Here is a 25,346-nt window from a genome sequence, read left to right as displayed (position 1 = left end):
TAAATTATTGATATTCATATTTATTAAAATCATCTGGGTAGCAACCCCTTCCTTCATTTCTAATAGACAGACTCTCTTACATTGCCCCCAAACTGTTGTTCATTTAAACTTCTTGATGGTCGCCCTTTGGTACTCTATTTCCTACCCTCTTTACTCCATCCTTCTTACTACACAAAAATAATTTTCCTGATTCAAAAACATGATCCTCCTGTTAACATATTCTTAAATATTTTATTTAAATAATGATATACGACATTAAACATATACTTTGGGGTAACAAGAAAAATTTTAAAGTAGTTCAACAAATATTCAAAGGCTTCATCTCAAAAATAAAAGGAAATTATTTCCAATCTCAAATTAACTTTTTGAAAACTCTTAACTACTCCATTTTCACGTCTAAAAAACATTTTCTAAATAAAAGAAGAAACTTCCAAAACCTCCCCATTGAATGATGTACCTCAATTTTTTAGTTAAATTGAACTTACTCATTACTACTGGGAACACCATACCCTTCTAATCGTTCATGTTTACAACCTTGTTGTGGTTCTCATCTTCTATATGATCACTTCACCATTAAGCTTCCAGTTCTTGAAATTTCTTTCTCTCATTTTATTTTTGGTCACTGAGTCCTTTTATTTTCTTTTTTTAAAAATTGTTTGTTACATTAAAATACCTAACTAATTCACTGCCTCTCACCCTTGCTCATAAGACATCATTTGACAAAAAGATACACACACACATTTATATAACTATCTTATTTCTATTTATCAATTATTTCTCTGGAAGTGGACATATACAAGTCATTCTTCAAAGAATATTTCTGTTGCTGTATATAATGTTCTCTTGATTCTGCTCATTTAACTTCATGTAGGTCATTCCATGTTTTTACAAAATTAACCTGTTCCTTACTTCTTACAATGAAGTAATATGCTATCACAATCATATGCTACAACTTGTTTAACCATCCCCCAATTGATGGATATCACTTCAATTTCCAGTTCTTAGCCACCAAAAAGAGAACTGCTATCTAAAACTATTGGGCTACAGAATCTGGGAGTTTCTACTGGACTGGAAAAGCCCTCAGTATTGGTCTAGTGACAGATGATTCTTTTCCTTTTTCCTTGATCACCTCAGGAAATAAACCTCATATTGCTATTGTTGGGTCAAAAGGTATAAACAATCTTAAAATTCTTTAAATACAATTCCAGCTTTCACTCCAAAATGGTCAGATTAGTTCAAAGTTCCACCAACAGTGTATTAGTGTCTCCATTTTTCCATATTTCCTCTAACATTTGTCTTTTTGACCTTTCACCATGTTAGCCAAACTGATAGGTATAAGAGGATATCTCATAATTGTTTTGATTTGCATTTCTCTAATGAAGAATTTTGAGCACTTAAAAAATTATATGTAGCTTTGATTTCTCATTTAAAAACTATTCATATCTTTTGGTCATTTATTAATTGGAGAATGTTCCATATTCTTGCATATTTGACATTTGTCTCTCTGTTTTATAAATGAGACCTCTATCTAAGAAACTGTCTATAAATTTTTTCCTAGTTTATTGCTTTCCTTCTAACTTTGCCTACATTAATTTTATTTGTATAAAACCTTTTCAATTTTTATGCATCCAGATTTATCCATTTTACATCTCAAAATTTTATCTCTTATTTATTCATAAATTATTATCCTATCCATAAATTTTACATGTAATGTTCTCTGTTCTTCTGATTTGCTCATGATATTTATGCCAAAGTCATGTATCCATTTTGATCTTATCTTGTCAAATAATGTAAGATACTGGTCTTTATCTGGTTTCTGCCAGATTTATTTCCAATTTTCCCAACATTTTTTTTACCAGATAGTGAATTCTTATTCCAAAAACTCGGACCTTCACTTTTGTCAAACAAAAGTTTACTATGATCTTTTAATAAATCTTTGTTGTATATCTTTTCTGGTCCATAGATCTAATTTTTTTCTTAGCTAGTACCAGATAGTTGTGATCATTATTACTTTATGTCATCCAAAATCTTCCTTCCTTTACAATTTTTATTAATTCCTTTGACATTCTTGACCTCTTGTTTTTTTCCAAATGAATTTTGTTATCATTTCTTCTAGTTCAATAAAATAAAATTTCAGTTTAGGTAGAATTCTCATTTAAAGTATACTAGCTAAGTCTGCCCATAAAAAATTATTATTTCTCCAATTATTAAATCTGACTTTATGTGTATAATATTTTTTAAATTATGTTCATATGGTTTCTGGGGTTGCTGGCAGTCATACTCCTAAATATTTTACCCTATCTATGTGATATATAGAAATTCCCATGATTTATGTATTCGATTTTATATCCTGATACTTTGCTAAAGTTATTGATAGTTTCAACTAATTTTTAGTTGAATCTTTAGAATTTTCTATATGTATAATCTCATTGTCTTTGAAAAGAGATAGTTTTATTATCAATTTACCAATTGTGATTCTTTTCATGCTTTTTCTTCTCTTGTTGCTATTGCTACTGTATTTGTTTACATCCATCCCTTTCTTTCCACTTAGATGATCAGGACCTTACTTCAGCCACTCATTAACACTTCCCTAGACTTCTAAATAGTCTCCCTGAGTCATCTCTCCCTGTTCTAATCCACCCTCCACACAAATGTCAAAGTGATTGTTCTAAAGCCTAAGTCTGACCTTGTCCCCTTCTTTCTTCCTTCTCAGTCAGCTCCATTGACTATTCACTAAAGAGTCATGTATAATGATTTTTATTTAGTATATAAGGTCTCTAAATCTAGCCCTTTGCTCTTTTTCTAATCTTTTCATTTCCTACCTCCTCCAAGTACTTTACAGTCTAGCCTAAAATGTTCTCCCTGCTGCTCATTGATAGCCTTGCCTTCTTTAAGACACAGCTCAAGTGGCAAGTCCTCTGAGAAGCAGTTTCTATTCCTTTACACTTGCTAGTGCTATTCCCCCTTTAAAATTTCCTTCTATACCCTCTGGATTTTCCTAGTATGCTGTGATTTATGTAGGTCATTTCTCTCATTTAGATTCAAGATCTTTGAGACAAGAGACTGGCTTTTTGTATTATTTTGTTTTGTTGTATCCTCAGAAGCAGTACATTGCCAGGCCCATCGTTTACTTTGCTTTAAAAAATGAATTTTTATCTGATTGATTGATCTTTTTTAGTTTTTATATCGGTCATTTTTGGATATACAACCCCTCTGCCCTGAAAGTGAATTTATCTTATGACAAAGAAAAGATTAAAAAAATGATTCAGTAATCCTATGTGATTTTGCCCTTATGGTTTCTCATACTCTGCTGATGAGAGACCAACATAGCTCTATTTTATTTTGTAGATTCTTCAAGAAAAATTTAACAATATTATATTATGTAATTACTTGCTCTGTATAAATTAAAACCCATCTGTGCTTTCACATCTGACATAACTCTTACTCATATCTTCTCATAAATCCTTTACTGAGGGCCCACAAAATATTCAAGGGCCCTTCTCCTGGGTGTCTAGATTCCATTGAGTATCAATTCAGACTCACTATAGGACCAAACCAACCTTGCTTCTACTCAGACATCTCCATGATGCTGTCTTTTATGTTGACTCTTATGAGCAATTCTTCACCGCTAATGATGCTAGAGTACATTTCCATCACCATACATATTACCCTGGCCCTTTCTCTGAACTGATATTTTTATTCCTTAGAAATTATGACATTCTCATCCTTATAGCATCACCAACAATATATTGGCATTTTAATTTTAAAAGCTTGAAAAAATTAGGAGTACTCTTCATTTTTCCAAAAGCAATCTAGCTTCCTTTTTTTCCTATTCAATTCTACACCTATTTAATTGTCCAGGTTTTTGTGTGTCTGTGAAAAATATTTATAATCAGTTTTTTCCATATAACCGAATGTCTCACTCTGGAAGACAGACATTTTTATCTTTATTTTCCTGTATGGGTAGTTATATTATACCCTTTTAGGTAACTATGAATCTATTTAGGAGAAACTGTAATTTTCCAGGATTTCAAGCATTCATCACAATGCCATGATATCTCCTCTTTCTTTTAGAGAACACATTTCTTGCTTTCTTATGACTTGCTTCCTAATTAATAATCAGAGGATCATCAGACATAATTGTATCTTAGTTTTGTTATCAGGGAACCATATGTGATTTTTAAATGTCTCCCATGATACAATGCTGAAGAAAATATTTTAAGACAGCATTTTGCTCTACCAAACAAATGTCCTTTTTTTCTTTTTGTTTTATTTTAGAGAATAAAAAGCATAATGGATCTTGCACACTTTTTATCTTTCAGTCAGTTTTTTAACTATTAAGATGTCATCTGCTATAGAATATCATGTGTGAAGCCATTCTATTTTCTCATTATACTTTCATCAAGGATGCCTTCTACTTTTTAATAAAATTTAATAACAAAGATTTAGTAAAAACAGGAAAATAAATGTCAGGTATTTTTAACTTTTTAAATCACTTTTTAAAAATGCTAAACAGGGCCATGATTTTTCCAGGCATTTGCTATGGAAAGGTTCTTGAATTTTCCCCTTAATGGCCTCAAAATTGCATCACTTTCAATTAGTTTGTACACATTGTGTTTGGCCAGTCTCTCATTTTCTTAAGTAACCTTTCTCTTTCATCCAACATATTAGGACCTCTGATTAAATTCCATGTTATATAAATATTGACATCTTTCCCCTCCCAACTATCTTTCACCTGATTATTCTAGTCATGTTCTTAAATGCATTGGAATGGCATCATCAAGCTTTCTATAAACATTTTTTCTCTCCTATTTATTTCTATTTTATGTGATAAAACTGTTCATATTCTTCCATCCATAATTCCATCATCCTCCATAATATTTTAAGTGAATTTTTGTTGAAAATTGCTCACGGTGTGATAAGAAAATGCAAGATAAGTTTCAGGGATAAAAAATACTTTAGAGGTCATTTAGTACAAGTTCTTTCCCTTAGATATGATATTTCACTATTTGCCAAGAAGATAAAATATATCTTCAATGAGTTCATTCCTAAACTCTTTTGGCCTCTTTGCTCCAGTTACTCTACATTGTTTAAGCTGCTATAAAAAATAAATGATGATATTTATGTCTCTTTAAAAATCCATTTCCCCAATTTTCTATGTAAATGAACCATTCAAGTAAGTCAGTTGGAGCTGTATAGATATAGATATAGAGGTAGAGCTAGAGCTAGAGATATAGATATAGATAGATAGATTATAGATATATACACATGCATACATAAAAAACCTGTTTAAATTTTGTCTTAGGTCTTTTTTGTTTTTCAGTCCTAAGCCATAATATCCAACATATTTTTCAAGTGACCAATTATTTAAGTACATCTGGATAGAAAATTGAGGGGTAGGTATGTCTTTTTAAGATCTTAGTGAATTTTCTCTACCTTCTCACTTTCAAACTACTCTATTTAGCATTTAAAGTTCTTTTTCATTTGGCTCTTTTCATCATTTCCAGTGTCCTTATACATTACATATTTTTATTAAAAACATTCCCTCACTTGTATTTTTCTGAAAAAGCTAGCACCTTCTATGTAGGAACAATCAGTTGTTCTTTTCTAATACTAAATTTAAACTCTTTGACCAGCAAAGAGTGATGTAGTCCACATTTTTAAAATCTCCCAGAATTCTGTCAATTCTCCCTGTGCCAACCTGTCCTTGCTGTCACACACCAAATACCAAAGAATGAACCCCTCTCTACAGAGGCAAGAAATATTACTTTTTTCATAAGAGAACATTTCTAAAATAATGGTTATTTCTACAGTAGCAAAAAAAACCCAAAACCTCTGAGTGTTAAAGAAGTCTTTTCATCAAAAAGTACCACTATTCTGAATCATGTTTCAATATTACAGGAAAATAGTTATTTATCTGACCCCTACTTAAATTGACACTTCTTTTCCTAAAAGAAGTTTTATAACAGTAAAGTTATAACATCTCTATTTCTATGTTCATCCAGTTGACTTAGGACTACTCTTTTATTGAAGGGTACAAGAAGAGATTACTGTTGGGTCATTGGTCTGTAGCCATGATGGTGAACCTTTGGCAAGTATGCCAAAAAGGGCACCCAGAGCCCTCTCTGTGGGCACGTGAGCCATTGCCTGCCAAAGTTTGTTACTACAAAGTCAGAGAGACTATGGGGAGCTTCTTCCTTCCCTCTCTCCACCATGCTGCTAAAGACATTTTTTCAGTTCACCCACCCCTCTTTCCAGCAGCCCAATGGGAGCACTTCACATAAGGCAGAGCCAGAGCTAGATGGGGAGCAGAGAACTCAGGACACTTTCCTTCCCCTCTCCATGAATGTCCTCACTTCACCCACTCCTCTGCCCCGCAGCCCAATTAAAGCATTCCCTCCCCTTTCTGGGATAATGGTGGGGTGGGTATACAGCACAGAGTCTCTGGGAGGGTTGGGGAATGGCACATGCTCTTTAAAAGGTTCATTATCACTGGTCTATAGGATTTGGAGAGGGAAGAGACCATATAGTTCATGGGTCCTTAAACATTATTGTATGCCTAGTGATCCCCTTTGGCAATTAGGTGACACCTATTGATCCCTTCTCAGAATAATGTTTTAAATACATAAAATAGAAATAGTTTTATGAAAGAAATCAATTATTTTGAAAAAGTAACCACAGTTTTAAAAATTCTAATTATAGACCCTAACTCCAAAGACTTTCCATGGATCCAGATGAGGAACCTGTGTTCTGGTCCATTCTCTAAATTTATGGACAAGGAAAATGCAGCTCATAACTCTTTTTGACTTGTTCCATACCAAACATATTGTAAATGTCAGAACCAATTTCTGAAGAGTTCAAAGCCATTTGTTAATCTGGCTTTTTGTCCATGTATCTCAGTTGTTTCTTTACATTGTCAAGACTTTGAATCCTTGGACTTGGGGGGGAGAGTGGTGTCTCAGATTTTTGATTTTTGAAATTAGGATATTTTCATCCTATGTACATTTCAATGCCTCTCTTCTTGAAGAAGTCTCTGCCAATGATATGATTTTAAGGCTTGACCCTCAAGGAAAATTATTGTCATCCATAGTCATTATCTTTAATCCTATAAAATGTCAGATTATGTATTAGAATTATATATTGTTTATAATGGGCATAAGTTTGAAGTGATAAAAAGAAAATTGTTTCTTTTTACAAATTGGCATGGTCATGGGTGATAAAGAAGGAAAAAGGGAAACCAACAGTTGTTGAGTATTTAATATTGCAGTATTATTACAAATATTATTTCATTTGGTTTTCACAACAACCCTGGGATTTAGGTGCCATTATTTTCCCTATTTTATAGATGAGGAAATTGAAACAGAGATTAAGTGACTTGGCCAGAGTCAAAAAATTGTAAGTATCTAAACCTAGATTTAAGCTCATGCCACCTAACTAGAAGTAAGTGTGTCCATTTTCCCAAGGACTGAGTCAAGTTTACTATGGAACCACCATCCAGTTTGACAGCATTGTCTGTTTTTTTTTTTCTGAAGATAACTTCAGGCTATGATTACTCTGTCAAGATTGGTATAATTGAATATCTTAAGAAGAAAGTTATCAGGACAGCTAGGTGGCTCCGTGGAGAGAAAACCAGCCCTGAAAACAGGAGGTCCTGGGTTCATATTTAGCCTCAGACACTTCTAGCTGTGTGTCCTTGGGGCAAATCATTTAACCCCAGTTGCTTAGACCTTACTAGTGTTCTGCCTTCGAACTGACACAGTATTGACTCTAAAACAGAAGGTAAAGATTTTAAAAATAAGAAAATTATCTTAGTACATATCTGTTATCAAAAATATTAGTTTCAAACTTAATACTATGAAAAAGACCAAATTCCTGCCAAATTATATTTTGTGTTCTTTGTGATAAAAGCCCCATAAAGGCCAATATCAAACTATCCTTATTTTAAAATTATATGGATAACCTTGTTAGTATATCAACTTCATTTCTAAGTATAGCCCTTTACCTTCCTCTTGACTGCAAGCCAAACAGTTTAAAAAGAAAGAAAGAAAAAGCAGTTCAGCAGAAATAAACCATATATCAAATAATATTATGACTATGTTCCACACCCACAGTCTCAAACCCCTACACAAATGGGAGAGAAGTACATTGCTTTGTATCTTCTTCAGGAATAAACTTGGTAAATGTAATTTGTTGGTTGTCCTTACTAGATAGAGGTGACATCAATGTTGTTTTTTGACTTTATTTGTTTGTTTGTTGGATGTAAGTGAAACTTTGTGATCAATATAGTATAATAATACATCACTATGGGTCTTTTTGTTTCTTGTATTGTTGCTATTGTTTCCACTTTTAATGTTGTGGTCATTGTCTACATTGTTTTCAAAGCTCTGTTTACTTAACTTTGATTCAATTCATATAAATTTTCCTAAACTCTAAGAGTGCCTTTAAAAAACAGCAGCAGCAGCAGCAACAACAACAACAACAACAACAACAACGAAAACCCCTACCTTCTTCTCTTGGAATCATTGGTTCCAAGGCAGAAGAGAGGTAAGGGCTAGGCAACTGGGGTTAAGTGACTTGCCCAGGGTCACACAGCTAGGAAGTGTCTGAGGTCAAATTTGAATCCATGACCTCCTGGCTCCAGATCTGATGTTCAATCCACTGAGCTGCCCTTCTAAAAGTTACTTTTAAGAACAGTATTTTTCAGAAGCTATAAAAGAAAATGTAAACTGCCAGACTGAGCCCTGTCACAATTTTTTAAATACCTTACCATCCATCTTAGAATCAATACTATTTATTGGTCCTGGAGCAGAATAGCAATAAAGGCTAGGCAAAAGGGGTTAAGTGACTTGCTCAGGGTCACAACAGTTAGGAAGTGCCTGAGGCCAAATTTGAACCTAAGACCTCCCATCTCTAGGCCTGGCTCTCAATTTACTGAGCCACCCAGCTGCCCTCATCACGGTTTTTTCAAGTCTTGTTAAAATTATCTAGAAGCAATGAAGTTGGAAACACATCAAATATAAAAACACTATTAAAAATTTTAATTAAGGAAAAAGAGTAGCCCTCAAATGCATTAGAATTTATTTTCACTATAATTCCATTTTTCTTCTTTCAGTTTTATCTCATTTGGATGATTGCCTGGTTTTAGAATTTGAGCATAAGGTTATTCTATTCAGCAGAAATATCTCAGGAACCACTCAGGGAATCCATTCAAAAGGTTTTGCTGATACTGCCAAGGGTTGGTGCTTGGAGAAGCAAGTTCTCATTCCAACACTTCATTTTGCTTAGAAAGTCTCCTCTCATAACTTGGGAAAGGTTTTAATTTTTGCATCTTATTGTCATGTCTAATTTTAGAGAATTGTTCACTAAAAAAAGGCTTAAGATTCCTTCGTCTTTGGATTCCTTTTGCATCAAACTTGTCTACCTGTGGCAATGGTTGTGAATGCAAAACACACACACACACACACACACACACACACACACACACACACACACACACAATTAGCCCACCATATGGGCTATTAAATATACAAAATATGGCCATTCTAATGCAAGTACAATTTAGATGTGATTGCTCTAAGGATATGTGATGAGTTTCTGTTTTTAGAAATAATGATCATACAATCATTGTTTTCTCAAAGAATCTTCTTGCTAAATGGAACTCCTGAAGGTTTTTGTGTTTAGAACAGCCATTTACTAACTATTATTTCCTTTCATTCTTAAATGAATCAATCTGCAAACCTCCTTATCATATTTTATAATGATTGAGATTCATAGTGTTTATTACTTGTGGCAGTGTGTTTTGAAAGACAGTGGAAGGTTTTCTCTTTATTAACTTAGTAAAAGTTTGAATAAAGGATTCTAAGTTAAGGTCACTAACTTTAAAATAGTTCTTTGTCTCCGGTACTAACATACAGGGGTTGGCAACATATGGTTCTTGAGCCATATCTGGCTCTTTTGAGGGCCAGATATGGCTCTTTCTGCAGGAGCCATAAAGGCAATTTTTTTTCAGGCACTGTTACAGGAGCGCGCAGTGTGAGCACTGTACAGCTCTCACGAAATTACATTTTAAAAAAATGTGGCGTTTATGGCTCTCACAGCCAAAAAGGTTGCCGACCCCTGTACTATAGTATGATTAAGGCTTTAAAACAGAAGGAAAAAAAATCTTTGCACTTCATCTCTAGTTGCCATCAAATGTTATCCTTATTCACATCAGATGCCTTTTTTATTTCCTTCTGATTTTGTCAATAACCATTAAGAAGGAAACACAGCAAAAGATATTTAGAAAAGAGCTGGATGGGGCATAACCTAGATTAGTAGAAAAATTGTCCATTCATTTAACCATTGATCATACTTTATAGCAAAATAGCTAGAAAAGGAGAAAAGGAAAAGATCTGGTGAAGAAAGGGAACTACATTCCAAAGTGAAGAGTTCTAACCTTGGAGTCAGGAAGGTCTGAGTTTTAAAATCCTTCCTCAGATATTTGTTATCTTTGTGACTTTGGGAATTTCACTTCATCGTTCAATGAATCAGTTACTTCATCTATAAAACAATGGATTGGTCTCAGTGTCCTCTTTGGTTACCTTCTAACTATGTCTATCAACCTACAAAATTAACCAAACTTCTTTAATCTATACCAGCATTCCAGTTACATAATATCTATAGCAAAGATCATGTGATGTTACAACATATAATCCATCTTTAAAATAGTTTTTTTTTTCTTTAGAGGAGATTCTCATCTATACTTCCATCCCATTCCTACAAAGTGCAATTATTCACGAAAAGATTCAGTCTTGTGCAAGTCTGGACTTATTACTAAGAGCAAATAGGTATGAATGTCTATGCCAAGTGAAAGGACATTCATAAATACGACATGCTATCTATTACATCAAGAAACGATCATGAAAAATCACATTTGTAGCTCCATGCTTCTTCCATAACATGACAAAGTAGAAATGGAAGGGATAAAAACAATATTTATTTTGCTTTCTCCATTGCTCTAGGAGATGGATTTAATACTGTGGAGTTTCTACCCTTGGAGCAGCCAATTTTACTACTGCTTCAAGGAAGTTGATAATGCCTCAAAGTGATGTTGGCCTCCTCTTGATGTTACTATCTGTCCGAATGTAATGAATCCTGTATCAGAGCTGTCACTCTCAAATAATGAAACTGATACACTCTTACAGGACCAGTTCCCTTTCTATTTGTAGGATTTTTTTTAAACTGTTGGCTTAAAGAAGATAAAGGTCTATTAGTTTAAGTGAAATACAGTACACAAGGACAAAGTCAACTTTATGGAACCTAGCCATGGACTGTTAACTAAGATGAAATTAACATCTCACATTATGGATCACCTTGTGGAATGCTGAGCTTCACTGGCAATGTGTTTTGCCAAAATGACTGCTAATGGAAAGATAGGCGTTTCCTTGCTCTTAAGATTCAGCATAACATAATAATATTAAGTTTCATTATAACGTAAAGAAAAGCAAAACTCTTTAATTAAGATTTTGGTCTTTTGCCTGTTCAAGAAAGATGCTGAAAATACTTGAAATTACATTTGATGGTAAAAGGTTCGGTTTTTTTTTCTTGAACATTTCAATTATTCCTTGATCACCAGACAACAGTTATCCTAAATTTTCTTACAAAATAAAATGCGTGGAAATGAGGATCCTTTTTTCATCAGTTAAGTATAGTGTTCTTAATATAAATATTTTGCTAGATAATCTGAGGTGGTCCTTCCAGAAGTAAAATTCTGAGACTCTACATATTAAAAATGTTTTCTATGTGTTTTATTCATTGTAACTGAGTAATTTTTTAGAATATGCACTTTAAATGATTAATAACAAACTCAGGCAAATAACAAATAATTGTTTTATTCTGTCTGAATCAAAATGATTACATGATTATTTTTTATCTTTACTAGAAACATAAATGAAACTGTGGCTTTTTTTTCTAAACAAATCACTTTGTTATCAGAAATAATGCACCTGTTTGATTTTCATCTTTATTATGCTCATTTCTTTGACTTTTTAAATCCAATAAACTTTATATGAGAGGAATTGAGTCTTGTGGTTGCTTCATGCACAAGATAGCATTGCCATAGATGGAGTCACAGCAAACTTCTCTGAGTGGTTCAGTCATCCTGCAGGTCCTTTCTTTGCTAGTCATAAACCCTAAACCAAACAAATTCTTTTTGCCAGTTTAAAAATTATCTATTTCTAATTATGTCTAAGAGATAACATCTGATTGTTAATTACATTGATTTCATTCAAGGCACAACATGCAACAATGGACACATTCCTCTCTTGTGTTTACGGTTCTTCTTATCTACTAGAGGAAAGGGTATGAAGAGCTTCAGGGAAGTTTTGTAATGACATTTTACATCATGTTTTTCTTCTACAGTGGGATGGAGTAGGACCTCTGCCTGACTGTGCAGAACCACCAAAAGGAATCCAGATGCTGTGGCACCCTTCAATAGTCAAACCCTACCTCACACTTCTCTCCGAGTGCTCAAACCCGGACACTCTAGAAGGTGCAGCAGGTGCCCTGCAGAATTTGGCTGCAGGTAGCTGGAAGGTATGACTCATTACTCTCAAGAAAACATCTGAATTTGTAACTAGTACTTAGAAAAAGGAAAGATCTAGGTATGGGAAATGCAGCTGTAATTCCACCAAATAAATGCCATTCATTCATTTTAAAGAACTATTTTGAAAGGCCAATTGAATACAATTTTTAAACAAGCAAATGTATCTTAAGTATTTCTCTTAAGAATCTTAAATTAATCTATATTAGACTATTTACCACTTGGAGAAGAGGAGGAGGGAGAGAATTCGAGTCACAGAATATTAGAAAACAATTGTCCAAAATTGTTTCTACATGTAATTAAAACATTTTAAGTTAAAAAAATTTAAATAACCTTTTAAATTGTTCCAGATAAATATTGAAGTAAATAGGTATCAAGTGATCACATTTGTACAACCCAGCGGAATTGCTTGTCAGCTCTGGGAGGGAGGAGGAAGAAGAGAAGGAAAGAGAATGAATCATGTAAACATGGAAAAATATTTTACAATTTAAAAAAAATTAAAGAATTTCAGTCTTAAAAAAAATTGTTCCAGATACTTGAAAATTGCCAGTATAAGAAGTAGTCACAGTATATTTAAGTATAATCACTGAAAAATGATGCATTCATTTTTAAAATTATACTACCAAAAATTCACCTTTCTAAGAGGCCATAACTTTTTGAAACTTTTTCATTACTGTCAAAGGAGGTAGCAATTGAATATACAACTTTATGGTTTGCTAAACCCTTTTGTATACATTATCTCATTTGTGCTTTATAATAACTCTTTGAGGTAGATACTACAGGTTTCATTCATCTCATTTTACAAAAGAAAAAAACTGAGGCTCAGAGGGTTGAGTGATTTTTCCATGGTCACCTGGCTTATAAGAGTCAAAAGCTAGATTAAATTCAGGCATTTCCTGACTCTGTGTCTATCTCTATTAGTGTTGATTGTATATTTGATCTTACCTCCATTGTGTCTTTTCCAGAAGGAATGAATATAGTTTGTTTTGAAATAATAACAAATGGAAGGTCAAGTCAATTCAAGTCAGTGACATTTGTTAGGCACTAGTTATGTACCAGTCACGGCACTATGCTAAGTGCTGGACATACAAATAAGAGCAAAAAGGAAGTCTCTACCTTCAAAGAGTTTACATTCCAATGGTGGGGTGGGGGTGGGAGAGAAACCATGTTGCAAGAGAGTTTAAAACTAGGAGTTTGGGGTGTAGGGATGGTGAAGAAATGTCATTACTAGTCATCCATAGTAATAATGGCATGTAAATAAGAAGAATAAGTAAAATGAAAGAAGAGAACCATTTCACTGAATTTTGAGAGTTGGAATGGACACCAGAAGCCATTAAATCCTATTCTTACCTTTAAAAAGGACCTCCTCTACAATTGACCAACAAATAACAATCCACCCTTTGTTTAAAGACCCACAGTTGGGGAAGACTCCATGATTTCCTGTGGCAATTCATTCTGATTTTGGATTGTTAACATTTTTTCTTCTGAAATCAAGCTTAAATAAATTCACCTCATTACAACTTCTACTCATAAGTGCTTCCCTGTAGGGCAAAACAGAATAAATCTATTCCATCTTCTAGTTGACCACATTTAAGTATTTGGAAACAGCTACCATATTTCTCCTGGGTATTCTGTTCTCCATGCTGAATATCCCTTGTTCCTTCAACTATTTCCTTAATTTATATGGCATATAATTGAGGCCTTCACCATTCTTCCTCTCGAAGATTACTTTCCTCTTAACCCTGCCAACTAATCAGACAATTTTGATAAAATGTAGTACCCCATGTAGTATACAGAATTGGGGTCATATAGTTTTTTCTAGCTTTGGCTGAGTTCCAAAAGCTGTTAGAGGTTTAGATCTTGAGGAAAAGCAATTGACTGGATCTTCCGTAGAGGGAGGTGGTCAATGAGTGAGCTGCTTTGATTACCTAACTTTAATATTGAAATTTAGCCTAGCTTTGATATATTTACTTAAGAAATTATTATTTAGATAAACCCTTTATATCTTCCTTTCCTATACCATCCCTGCCTTCCCTCCCTTACCTTACTGTCTGTGGAGTTAATAAGGAGAGTAATTAGAGAGGAGTTAAGTCTGTGAAGAGTTATCTAATTGACAGCATTAGTTATAGTTAGTCAAATCATCATTTATTCCCTGTAGATAGAAATAGCATTTTGTAAAGCTGAGTTTAAGGCAGGTCCTTACTCAGACTCCTTCTTTACTTCCCTTCCCCCACCTGAGGTTCCTGAGACAACTGATAGGGCCTTCCTTTGATCCACCTTCCTAACAAACTTCCTTCAAACAAAATAAACCCTTTTGTTTCAACAGCCCTATTAGTGTAATTTATCTGTTAGTTATCAAGAGGGAAGAAGAGAGAAAGAGACAACATACTCTGGGCTTAGAGGGAAGTTGGGGCATCCATCTTGAAGGAAGGTGTTACTTCAAAACAAATCCCTTCCTGTGAAATTAACTAAAGCCTGTTTGTTAATTTCAGTCTAGTCTATTTCCCTCAGCTTGTGTTTGAGTCTAAGTCCCAGTCTGTAAGCCTGCTGTGTTTGTCTGTTTAGTTTAATTTCTTCTCCCTAAAGATCTCTGTTTCCCTTCTGTGTTATACTCCTGACTTCAGTCCTATTTTACCCTGAATCTCCTTTAATCCCAGCCTACCTGAAACCGAGATTACCCACTTAGCAAGTCTCCAACATCCTCCTTTCAATTTCCCTTATCCCAAACACCTTTCCTCAAATTTCCCACATAACACCCATAATGAGCCCAGTGCTTCAGATGTGGCCTGACCAAAGCAGAATACAGCAGAACTATCACCTCTTTTATCCTGAATTTGTTTTAAAGCAGTCCAAGATCTAGTTTTTGTGGCTATCCTATCATGCTTTTGTCTCATACAGACCACTAAAATTCCTGGGTCTTTTTTAGAGTAACTGTTGCCTAACTATGCCTCCTCATCATCTACTTGTGAAGGTAATTTTCTAACCCAGGTGAACCACTTTATATGTAACCTCCTTAAGTTTCTTTTTTTTTTTAAATATGATATAATAATTTAGCTTGTTAGGATCTTGTCAAATCCTAATTCTGTCTTTCAGTATCCCTGCCAACTTTGTGCCATCTGCAGATATGATAACCATGCCATCTATGCCATTTGTTACTGGATCCTTCTAAGCTTTTGTCTGTTATTTTTTTCTGTCTTCTTAATTATATTGATGAAAAATTCTGGTGTAGTAGAAAGGGTACTGGATTTGGAATCTAAGATCTTAAGTACAATTTCCAGTTCTGCTACTTACTGTTTTGGTCAAATCACACTAATCACCCTTGGCTTTACTTTCCTTACCTCTAAAATGAAAATATTGGAATAAATTATCTTGAAAGTTTCTAATAACCCTAAATGTTTACATACATATATAGGAATAAATATATGTGCGTCTATAATATTCTGTGAAATTAGTGAAAACATGTCTGCTACTAAAAAATTATCTTATTTAGTAAGAGATAATTATTGAACTTAATGTAAAAATTAAGTAGCATAAAGAAGGATGTCCATTTTATCAAGATATAGGCATATGAAAAAAATACGTTAAAAAAGAGAGCGCATCTTATTTCCCTGGGGTTTGAAGGTATCCACAAATTGCCTTTTATTTAGACAGTCATTTATTAAATATAAATCTGTTACCTAGATGTCTTAACCTGGTTCTATAGTTAAAGAATACCTAGTATCTTTCCCTTCAATATAGCTATTGCTCTCCTTTCATTTTTCCCCCCTATGCTTTTCCTCCTTCTACTTTAAAAAAAGAAAAAAACTTCCTCAAAGGCACTATCATATTGTCATTTTATTTCATGATCACAATGATTTTCCTTCTTTATACCTACCTTTGTAACTCTGCTTTCCTGGTGATACCCTGATTATTGAAGGGTTTGATCAACTTGTCTCAGAGTTTTGGCCCAGAAAATGAATGTCATTGAGACTGGTATGCTATACAATCATAATTTGGACAACTCCCAATTCTTGGAGTTCCTCAGAAGCAAAAATGCCACATCCCTTACCTCCTTGCAGGGAAGACACCCCTTCTGAAGATGTTATAGATTATATGCCAAGAAATTTAGGATAGTAGTGGTCTAAAACTCACTAGTAATTCTCATGCAGAAAAGATACCTTGATGAACTGCATCATCAGTCAAGAATGGGGATCTCTATTGAGTCAGCTACTCAGAATGGTGTTTGGATTCTCTTTACTTCCCATCTTAAACATCTCAGGACAAATTAGGGGACAAAATAGAAACATTATTCTTGGACACCAATCAAAATTAATTCCTACTACCTCTGTTACATATCATTCAATTTCCCTTAGTTTAGTTTAGTTGAAGTATTCAGAGACTTTATTTGTGTTTTAAAATATTCTCTTTTCTCCTGAAAATGCACAACTACAAGTCAGATTTGGCTTTCAATTGATCTAATTTTCTATTTGTTCCTTTAAAAATGCCTATTTTTAACTTTTTCTGGCCCAAAAAGGCACTGATCTTAATAGAATTAGGAACAATGGAGTATTGGAGAGAAAACATTTTAAAAGGGGACATTAATATAGCTTTAGTACATTTTCAGGAAAATGCCACCATCGCTTTTTTTTAAAATATGCAGCCAAAATTTCTCCTAACTGGTTTTTTTCCACTGTGGAACTATTTTGAGCCTGAAAATATAGGCTAATACACATTAATATTCTTTAAGAATTAAAAATGAATGTGTACAGTAAGTTATCCTTAATGGGCAAGACCAGTTGATGAAAAAATACCCTTACCTTCCATCTTAGAATCTTAGGATCTTAGAAATCTTAGAAAAAAAAATTTTTTTTTTCCAAGGCAGAAGAATGGTAAGGACTACGCAATGGAGGTTAAGTGACTTGCCTAGGGTCCCACAACTAGGAATCTGAAACCAAATTTGAATATAAGACCTCTCCGTTTCTAGACTTGGCTCTCAATCCACTGAGCTACCTAGCTGTACCCCCACTTTGATGAGTCCTTGTAAGCATTGATTTTGTTACATTGCCTTTCAGCATATAGTCATTATTGGGTTGTTAACATTAAAAGAAAGAGTACTGAAATAGATAAATCAATTCCATGGATAATTTACCTAACTATGCCAGGTCCATTACCATATAAACATTTAGACTTATTTTCATATATAATGCTGTTCCTTTTTCAGATGAATCTGGGGTTGAGTAGGTTACACCTTTATACTTACTAAAACATAACAAGGATTCAATCAATAATTATGATATAAAGAATCTCCTAACTCAAGTGTTACTATCTTACTTTATAGATGAGAAAACCTGAGCTCTGAGAGTATGACTTGCTTAAGGTCACACAGTAAGTTCTTATTTCTGCCACTTAAATCCAGAGCCCCATAAAATGTATTTTTATGATAAAAAGCAGGAATTTAGTTGTTATGTTGTATTTTATGTGATCTTTAAAATCTAAAATCAGAACTAAATGTGTACCTACTAATTTAAAACCCCAAAATAGTGCATGCTGGTAGTACTTTACAAATATCCTTATCTGAATATATTTTAAACATGGAAGTAGATTTTATGTAGTATAGTTTAACTAAAAAGAAGTATCTTCATAACATTATTGAACATATTAAAATTTTTTAGCTTTTAAATAGGAATAACAGGCTGTGAGTAGGATAGAAAAATGATGGCATTATGATAGTGAAAATGGTAAATTTTCTGTTTATAGCTCATAGGGATTTCACACTTATTCACCTTCCCATCTTTGGTAATCATATTCTGTTTATCACAGTATTTGAAACAAAAAATATGATGTTTTAGAATTTTGCAGTGTAGTTTACCAAAAGTTGAATAAACATGATTTTAACTGTGATTTGTGGGTTGTATTTTGTTTTATTGTATTTATAACCTAAGTTATTATTACTTAAAAGTGGACAGGAACTCCGTAAAAATATCCTAAACTATACCTAGGGAAACTAATCTGTTTTAACAGGGTAGAAGATAATAAGAAAACTTGTAAGAGCATAGCTCTTAGACATCTGCATGTAATCATATTCTACCCCCTAATTCATGTTTACAAGTCTATTTTAACCAGTTGCTTTTTCTTTTAATGCTATGATACATTCAATAATTATTTAAATATCCCTCTATTAAATAATATATAATAGAATAGCATGATAGTTCTTAAAACTCTAATAAAATCTTTGATATTCCATAATTTTATGGCCAAATTATCAAATTTTGACTGGCTATGATTCTGGGAAGTAATGTAGAATGCTTTAGGTTGACAACAGGGGAAAGAAGCCTGGTCTAATAGAAATAACTATAGTGTATGACTCAAATACTCTTAGCTCTGTATCCCATGTGGCATTAGAGGCAGCTAAGTGGTGTAGTAGGAATAGAGCTCCAGAGTTGGAGTCAGGAAGATTTGAGTTCAATTCTAGCCTCCAACATTCACTGTATGGCCATAACAAGTCATTTGAATGCTCTCTGCCTCAGTTTACTCATCTGTAAAATGAGGATAGTAATAGCACCTAACTTATAGGATTGTTGTAAGGATCAAGTGAGATTATATTCTGAAGTACTCTACAAATCTGAAAAGAGTATTGAAATATGAATTAGTTTTAAAATTATTATTTCAGTGGCCTGTGTATTTTATCAGGCCTCCATTTGGGATGTGTGACCTCTAATATACCTTTTGATTAATAATTTATTAAGATAAAATGAAGTTAATAAATGTAAAATACTTTGTCCCAAAATGTCCTATAGAAATTTAAACTACCAGTACCATTATTACTACTCATAATAAACTAGCATTTATTCATGGAAAAAAAATAAAACTGTGCAGCTTTGAGAGAACCATTTCTATTTGAATAGTCTTAAAACGTGTCCATTAATAATTTCTTGGAGATTTTGGCCTAATTGGAAATTTAGAGAAATGGACAGACAGTCCAAGTTTTCAAAGTGTAGTTTTTTCTGTCTTCTAGCTTTCCAGAGCTGGCTGATGTGATTAACTGACTTTCCCGAATCCCCAGTTGAAGGTGGTATGACTAGATAACTTTGATGCTATGATAGCAGCTAAATCACCATGACAGGGCTGTAGGATTTTCTAAATCAGGTCTGAGTCTCTCATCAGCATGTCAGAAAAAGAAGTCCATTCACAATAAAACCCTGTTATTTTTTATTCTATACTGAATCCAGTTTTGTAGGATTTTTTAAATTCTCATTTTAAAATTTGGAATTTTACCTTTGGCCAGTAGAATTTTTTTTAACTAAATGTTAAGCTAGAAATGATGCTATTGTTTTTGTGGCAGTATCATTGGTACCTTCTGTTCACAGATGGGAAAGGCTACCTCTCAGGTCAGAAGCCATACTTTGTTGAAAGCCATCTCAGATATCTGGAGGAGGCCCAGTAGAATAAGCAAAGGGTCACTGATACCTACCGTGATAGCAAATCCTCACCTTTTAACATAGCAGTCACATAGCATTGTCACCAGGAAAACCCTAGAGACACCGAGTTAGAGCTTCATGCAGCATGGTAGACAGTGCATTTGACAGTGTCACACTTAGCTACTAAAAGGACATTTATAAATGTCAAATTCATGTATTTTGTGACATCTGTAATATTCTACAACTTTAAAAATAAGGAATTTTTCTACTTTCTGGAAAGGTCATCTTCTAGGACATGTTTTTTAATTGAAAGTTACTGATCCTTAAGATTGTTTGGGGGCTTTTTGTTTAGTCAATGTTCCTTCAAAATTACTTTTACAGAAAAGTAACTGTGGGGGAAAAAGATATAGCTAACAAGAGTCCAACCTTATTTATTTTTTCTTTCCTCAAAGCAAGGGGGACATTTTAGACAAAAGCCCTTGGAAGGTTACATTTGCAGCTTGCTTTAATGTATTCCATGTTACATAGAACTTTACAATTACATAAAATTGACTCTTAAAAAAGCAGGTAACTGTAGTCTTCTTTGGCAAAACTTCAAATGTTTATTGAATTAACTGGCTTTTTTGTAAGCTATTCAGTATACAATTTTCAGTATTTAGAATTCCTTTTACTCTTCATGATACTGTTTGTTTTAAGAGATGACTCTTGAATGAATTTTGAACTTAAGGAATTAGTGAATTGTCATAAATTCAATCCAACAGCAATATTTGAAAGGAGAAAGGAGAAAAGTTCTACCTACTAGCTTGACCAAAGAGAGAGAGTGTGTTAGACTTGAAGGCAGCAGAAATCTGGATTGAAAATCCTGCTTCTGACACTAACCATGAAACCACAGGCAATCCATTCAATTTACAAGAGCCTCAGTTGTTGTTGAGTTGTTTCTGACTCTTCATGACCCCATTTCACATTTTCTTGGCAAAGGTACTGGGATGGTTTGTCATTTCCTTCTCTAACCCATTTTACAGATAAGGAAATGAGGCAAACAGGGTGCTTGCCCTCACACAGCTAATAACTCTCTGAAGCCAGATTTGAACTCATGAAATGAGTATTACTGAATCCAAGCCCAATGTTATATCTATTGTGCCACCTTGAAACAGTAGCATTAGTTAATTCCATTTGTAAATAAAGATAATTGTATTTATGGTACCTAATTCTTGAAACTCAAATGATATATATTATATGTAACATGAGTTATGAACTTCAAAGTACTATATATAAAAGTTAGTTATTACTATTTACCTTAATCTTTTTCTTCCTCCAGTTGAAATTAAATCTGAACCTGTGATAATGCCCAAAAGTGATTTGCAGCTTGGCAATTTTAATTATCATTGTTTTTAATGTGCTAACATCCCCTAATGAAGATTATCACAATCATGAACTAAATTTTTAAAAACAAAACATTATCGTGACAACAGACTAGTCAGAACAAGCAAAGCCTATTAATTTGCTGGTGATTACTGGGCATTAACAAGTTATGAAGCAATTAATTATGTGGCCCAGTTGACACTGGGGTTCATTTTCACTGCTAAGCAAGATTATGATATGTAAACTTTCTATGGCAGTGTCTCCTCTTATCTCAATGACCAATAAAGTTGTTAATAAATAGAAATAGTTGTCCTCAAAAAAATACGCCTAGAAAGAAGTCATGTGATAGGAAGAAAACAAAATCTTAAAGAAGGTTTGAAGGCTCTGAAAACATTGCCCAAGTTATTAAATTTTAGGGACTGCAACTTCCAGACCTAGGACACTTTTTAGTTACTGGTACTTCACTATTTTTTTCATTTTTAATATTTTAATTTTGAGACTAATTTTGAGTATTAATCTGGATTGTTGTTAAAATTCAGAGGATTATTTTAGGATCAACACTCTTTTATATTGTATACAAAGAACCAGAAAGACACAATTAATACATTTTTGAAGGAGAAACATCCCACTGGGCCTAGAATTCAGAGAGATCTGGATTCAAAATCTTGCTTTAATACCACAGGTATAGTCATGACCATATCCCTTTTCCAAGTAAAATGATTCTCTACCCCCAAAAAAATCCTATATATTTCTTGGAATCAGGATAAACAAAGTGAATCTATTGTGCCTGGATGGCAATACTATTATATGATGAGAAGGTTCATGTTAATCCTGAAGCACATCAGAATCTTCAAGTAATTTTGAGTTATCAAATAAAGATTAAGTGATATGTTCCTAGGACCATAAATGTAGATAAGAAGGGACCTTAGAGGCCATCAAGTTCAATTCCATAATTTTTACAAATGAAGTAATCAATTAAAGCATTATCAAATTTATAGTTAAAGTTAATATTGGGGACAGAAATTTATAAGAAATCACTTTAATAGACTTGTCATGAACAACTTACCATATTAATCAAGAGTTTCTTTTACTTTAAAGTATACAACCCACCAATCAACTAAATCATATTTTAATAACCTTATCCTGACTTTAAGATAATATAAAAAAATTGAATAAGTTTTAAAATATTATGTTAATTAAAAATCAGTATGACTTGCACTTTTAAAAGAGTGCTATCACAATCTTCATTTTTAGGTTGAATTCCAGTTCAGTATTTTGAATTTCAGTTATTTTGAACAGGGAAGAGTTAATTCAGTTTCATCTCTAACTCATCTCCTGGAACAGAAATCAGTCTTACCAAAGATGACGAAGGAAGATAAAAGATATTTGGAAAACTCTTGATATAAATTGTACTTCCTTCAAGAGAAAGACAATGAGGAAATGAGATATTAATAGTTGTTATTAATTGTTTTAACATTTATATAACACTTTAAGATTTGTAAATAATTTTACAAATATTATCTCATTTTATCCTCACAATAGACATAAAAATAGATGCTATTATTAGCCCTTCTTGTGAGTGAGCAAGCTAAGTTTGAGTGAGATTAGGTGACCCAGAATTACACAATTTATGAGTAACTGAGGCTGGAATTGAACATAAATCTTTCCAATTCCATGTCTAGCACTCTATCAACTATACCACCTGACCGGAGAGAGAGAGACAGAGAGAGAGAGAATTAGAGAGAGAGAGGTGGATAGATAGACAGTAGATATATATGTATTTATATGTTTAATATAGTGATTTTTTAAATTATGTAACATAAAAAACAGCCTAAATTAAAGGGTAAGAAATTTATGGATTACAAAACATTTTTGTTGAACTTCTAAATATTTATTAAATTCTTTGCATATAAACAATACAGGATATATCTGGTACTGTGCAAATTAAGTGCTATAGAGATTTATTATTGTAGTCTAAAAAAGATACAGGAAATTTTAACAACTAAAAAAACTCTCCTCCATTCTTCATAAGTAAGGATTCTATGCATTTAAAGAAAGTAAACATAAGAAGCATAAAATTATCACTAATAAAACTATTCATTTATTTGACAATATTCATTAAGTGCTTAGTATTTGTGCATTTTACTATACTAGACAATCCAAAGATTTTTTATAAAGATATTATCCTTTCCTCCCAGTAGCTTAAATCTAGGATGATAATACTGATGTACAAAGCCGGGAAATGAGACAGCTTTTGGAAGGAAGTGAAGAGCTCTGTGTTGACATTTTGAGTTTGAGGTGTCTTTGAAACATGTAGGTAGAGATCGCCCCTTGGGCAGTTAGAAATGGGTGACTTTAGCTAAGGAGAAGGGTCAAGGCTGGAGATATATCAGTTAGATAGTCATCTGTGCTATGGCGATACATAAATGAGATCACCAGGAAAAAAAAAAGAATAAGAAAGAAGAAAAGAGGACTAAGGACCTACTTAGAAAACTCTCAGTAGGATAAAGCTCGTAACATCCATAGCATAGAAGAAACTGACAAAATGGAATAAATGTCCCATCTCCCTATTCTCTTTGATTCCCACCAGGATCAGCAAACTTAAAAAAGTAGTTGTAGATGTTTACCTCAGAGCTAAATTATATATATATATATATATATATATATATATATATATATATATATATATGTTATTGCCATGTCTGCATTAACTTATTACTTATGTCCTGGCTCCCTCCAAAAGGGATTCAAGAAAGTATGCTGATATGACTTATACCATGACATTGCCCTGATTTCTGTTTTCTTCCCCCAGCCCCCAGTTGCAGTTTGTGACTATGATACCTTTAATTTTAGAGAAAAACCCAATCCTTAGTCAGTCACATAAGTATTATTTTAAATACCTACTCTATGGTAGATGCTGTGCTAAACCCTGGAAATAGGAGTACCAAAAATAAAATAATCCCTGTTCAAAAGATGCTTACATTCTAATGGAGGAGCACAATTCTTTCCTCTCTGATTTTGAACTATGAAATGGGTCTTCTAGCTCTCCCCTCCTTTTCAGTATTGAAGGTTTCCTGCTGTTACTTTGAATGCCTCTTGGGAATGAGGTCTATGAAGAGGTGAGTTTTATCCTCAGCAAAAAGCAGATTCAGTTACCTGCCCGAGGCTCCCCTGAGACAAGGATGTAAAGCGTGGCATGAGTGGGAATAATGAGCATATGTTGTTACTGATGTAGGATGGGATGAAGTTTTTTCTTTTCTTTTCTTTTCTTTTTTTTTTTTGTTTTTCTTTTGTTGTTTTAAATCTCGTATTTCATGCAGGGCTGTGAGGAGGATGTGGCAGGCATGGTTCATGCCCTACGTACACTGCCAGAGGGGGCACCCTGCCTGCCACAGGTGAGAGCCAGCTCTGGGGGGAGGGGGAAGTAAAAAGTATATGTAAGTTGTTTTTCCTATGAGGCCTAGTGGAGAGAAGATATAAAAAGTAGAACCTGCCACTCCAGAAAAGGTGATTGCCACAATTTTTTTTAATCTCCTTTGCCACCAACTTAATTTCATGGGTGGTATTCTTTAACTGTAAACTATGAACCAAATTTCAATAGGTGGCACGTTTTAATTAATTTACTTTTATGTCTATACTCCACATTATGCAAATACACACAAACACAAACATTTTGCATTTACTATTTATATAAACTAAAGGTGGATATTATTGGGTTTCATTAAATTATTTCCAATGACTTTGCCATCCTAATATCTCAACTGAAGGGTGGGAGAGAGAAAGGATCCCTGGATTTTGAACCACCTGAGTTCACATCCCAGCACATAATAAATACATGAATTTGGATAAACAATCATCAAGTGTTTATTGTCTACTATAACCCAAGCACTATGTTAAATGCTGGGGATGCAAACATAAAAATGAAATAATCCCTGATCTCATGTAGCTTACATTCTGTCAGAGAAGTACCTTTATCTCTTCAGGACCCAGTTTTTTCACCTAAAAAA

The 25,346-nt window shown here is 33.5% G+C and overlaps 1 protein-coding gene across 1 annotated transcript in view; it reads left to right on the top strand.

The window, feature by feature from the left end:
- The window catches only part of CTNND2 (catenin delta 2), a 974,829-nt gene that overhangs the window by 811,835 nt on the left and 137,648 nt on the right, over positions 1-25,346 (top strand). Inside the window, exons 14-15 of the mRNA XM_044665508.1 lie at positions 12,400-12,573; positions 24,660-24,734. Coding sequence (XP_044521443.1) covers positions 12,400-12,573; positions 24,660-24,734 — 249 coding nt within the window. The remainder of the gene's footprint in view (positions 1-12,399; positions 12,574-24,659; positions 24,735-25,346) is intronic.

Source organism: Gracilinanus agilis, chromosome 1 (assembly GCF_016433145.1).
Source record: "Gracilinanus agilis isolate LMUSP501 chromosome 1, AgileGrace, whole genome shotgun sequence".
In the NCBI taxonomy this organism is placed as follows: domain Eukaryota; kingdom Metazoa; phylum Chordata; class Mammalia; order Didelphimorphia; family Didelphidae; genus Gracilinanus; species Gracilinanus agilis.
This window is presented reverse-complemented; position numbering and strand designations above follow the sequence as displayed.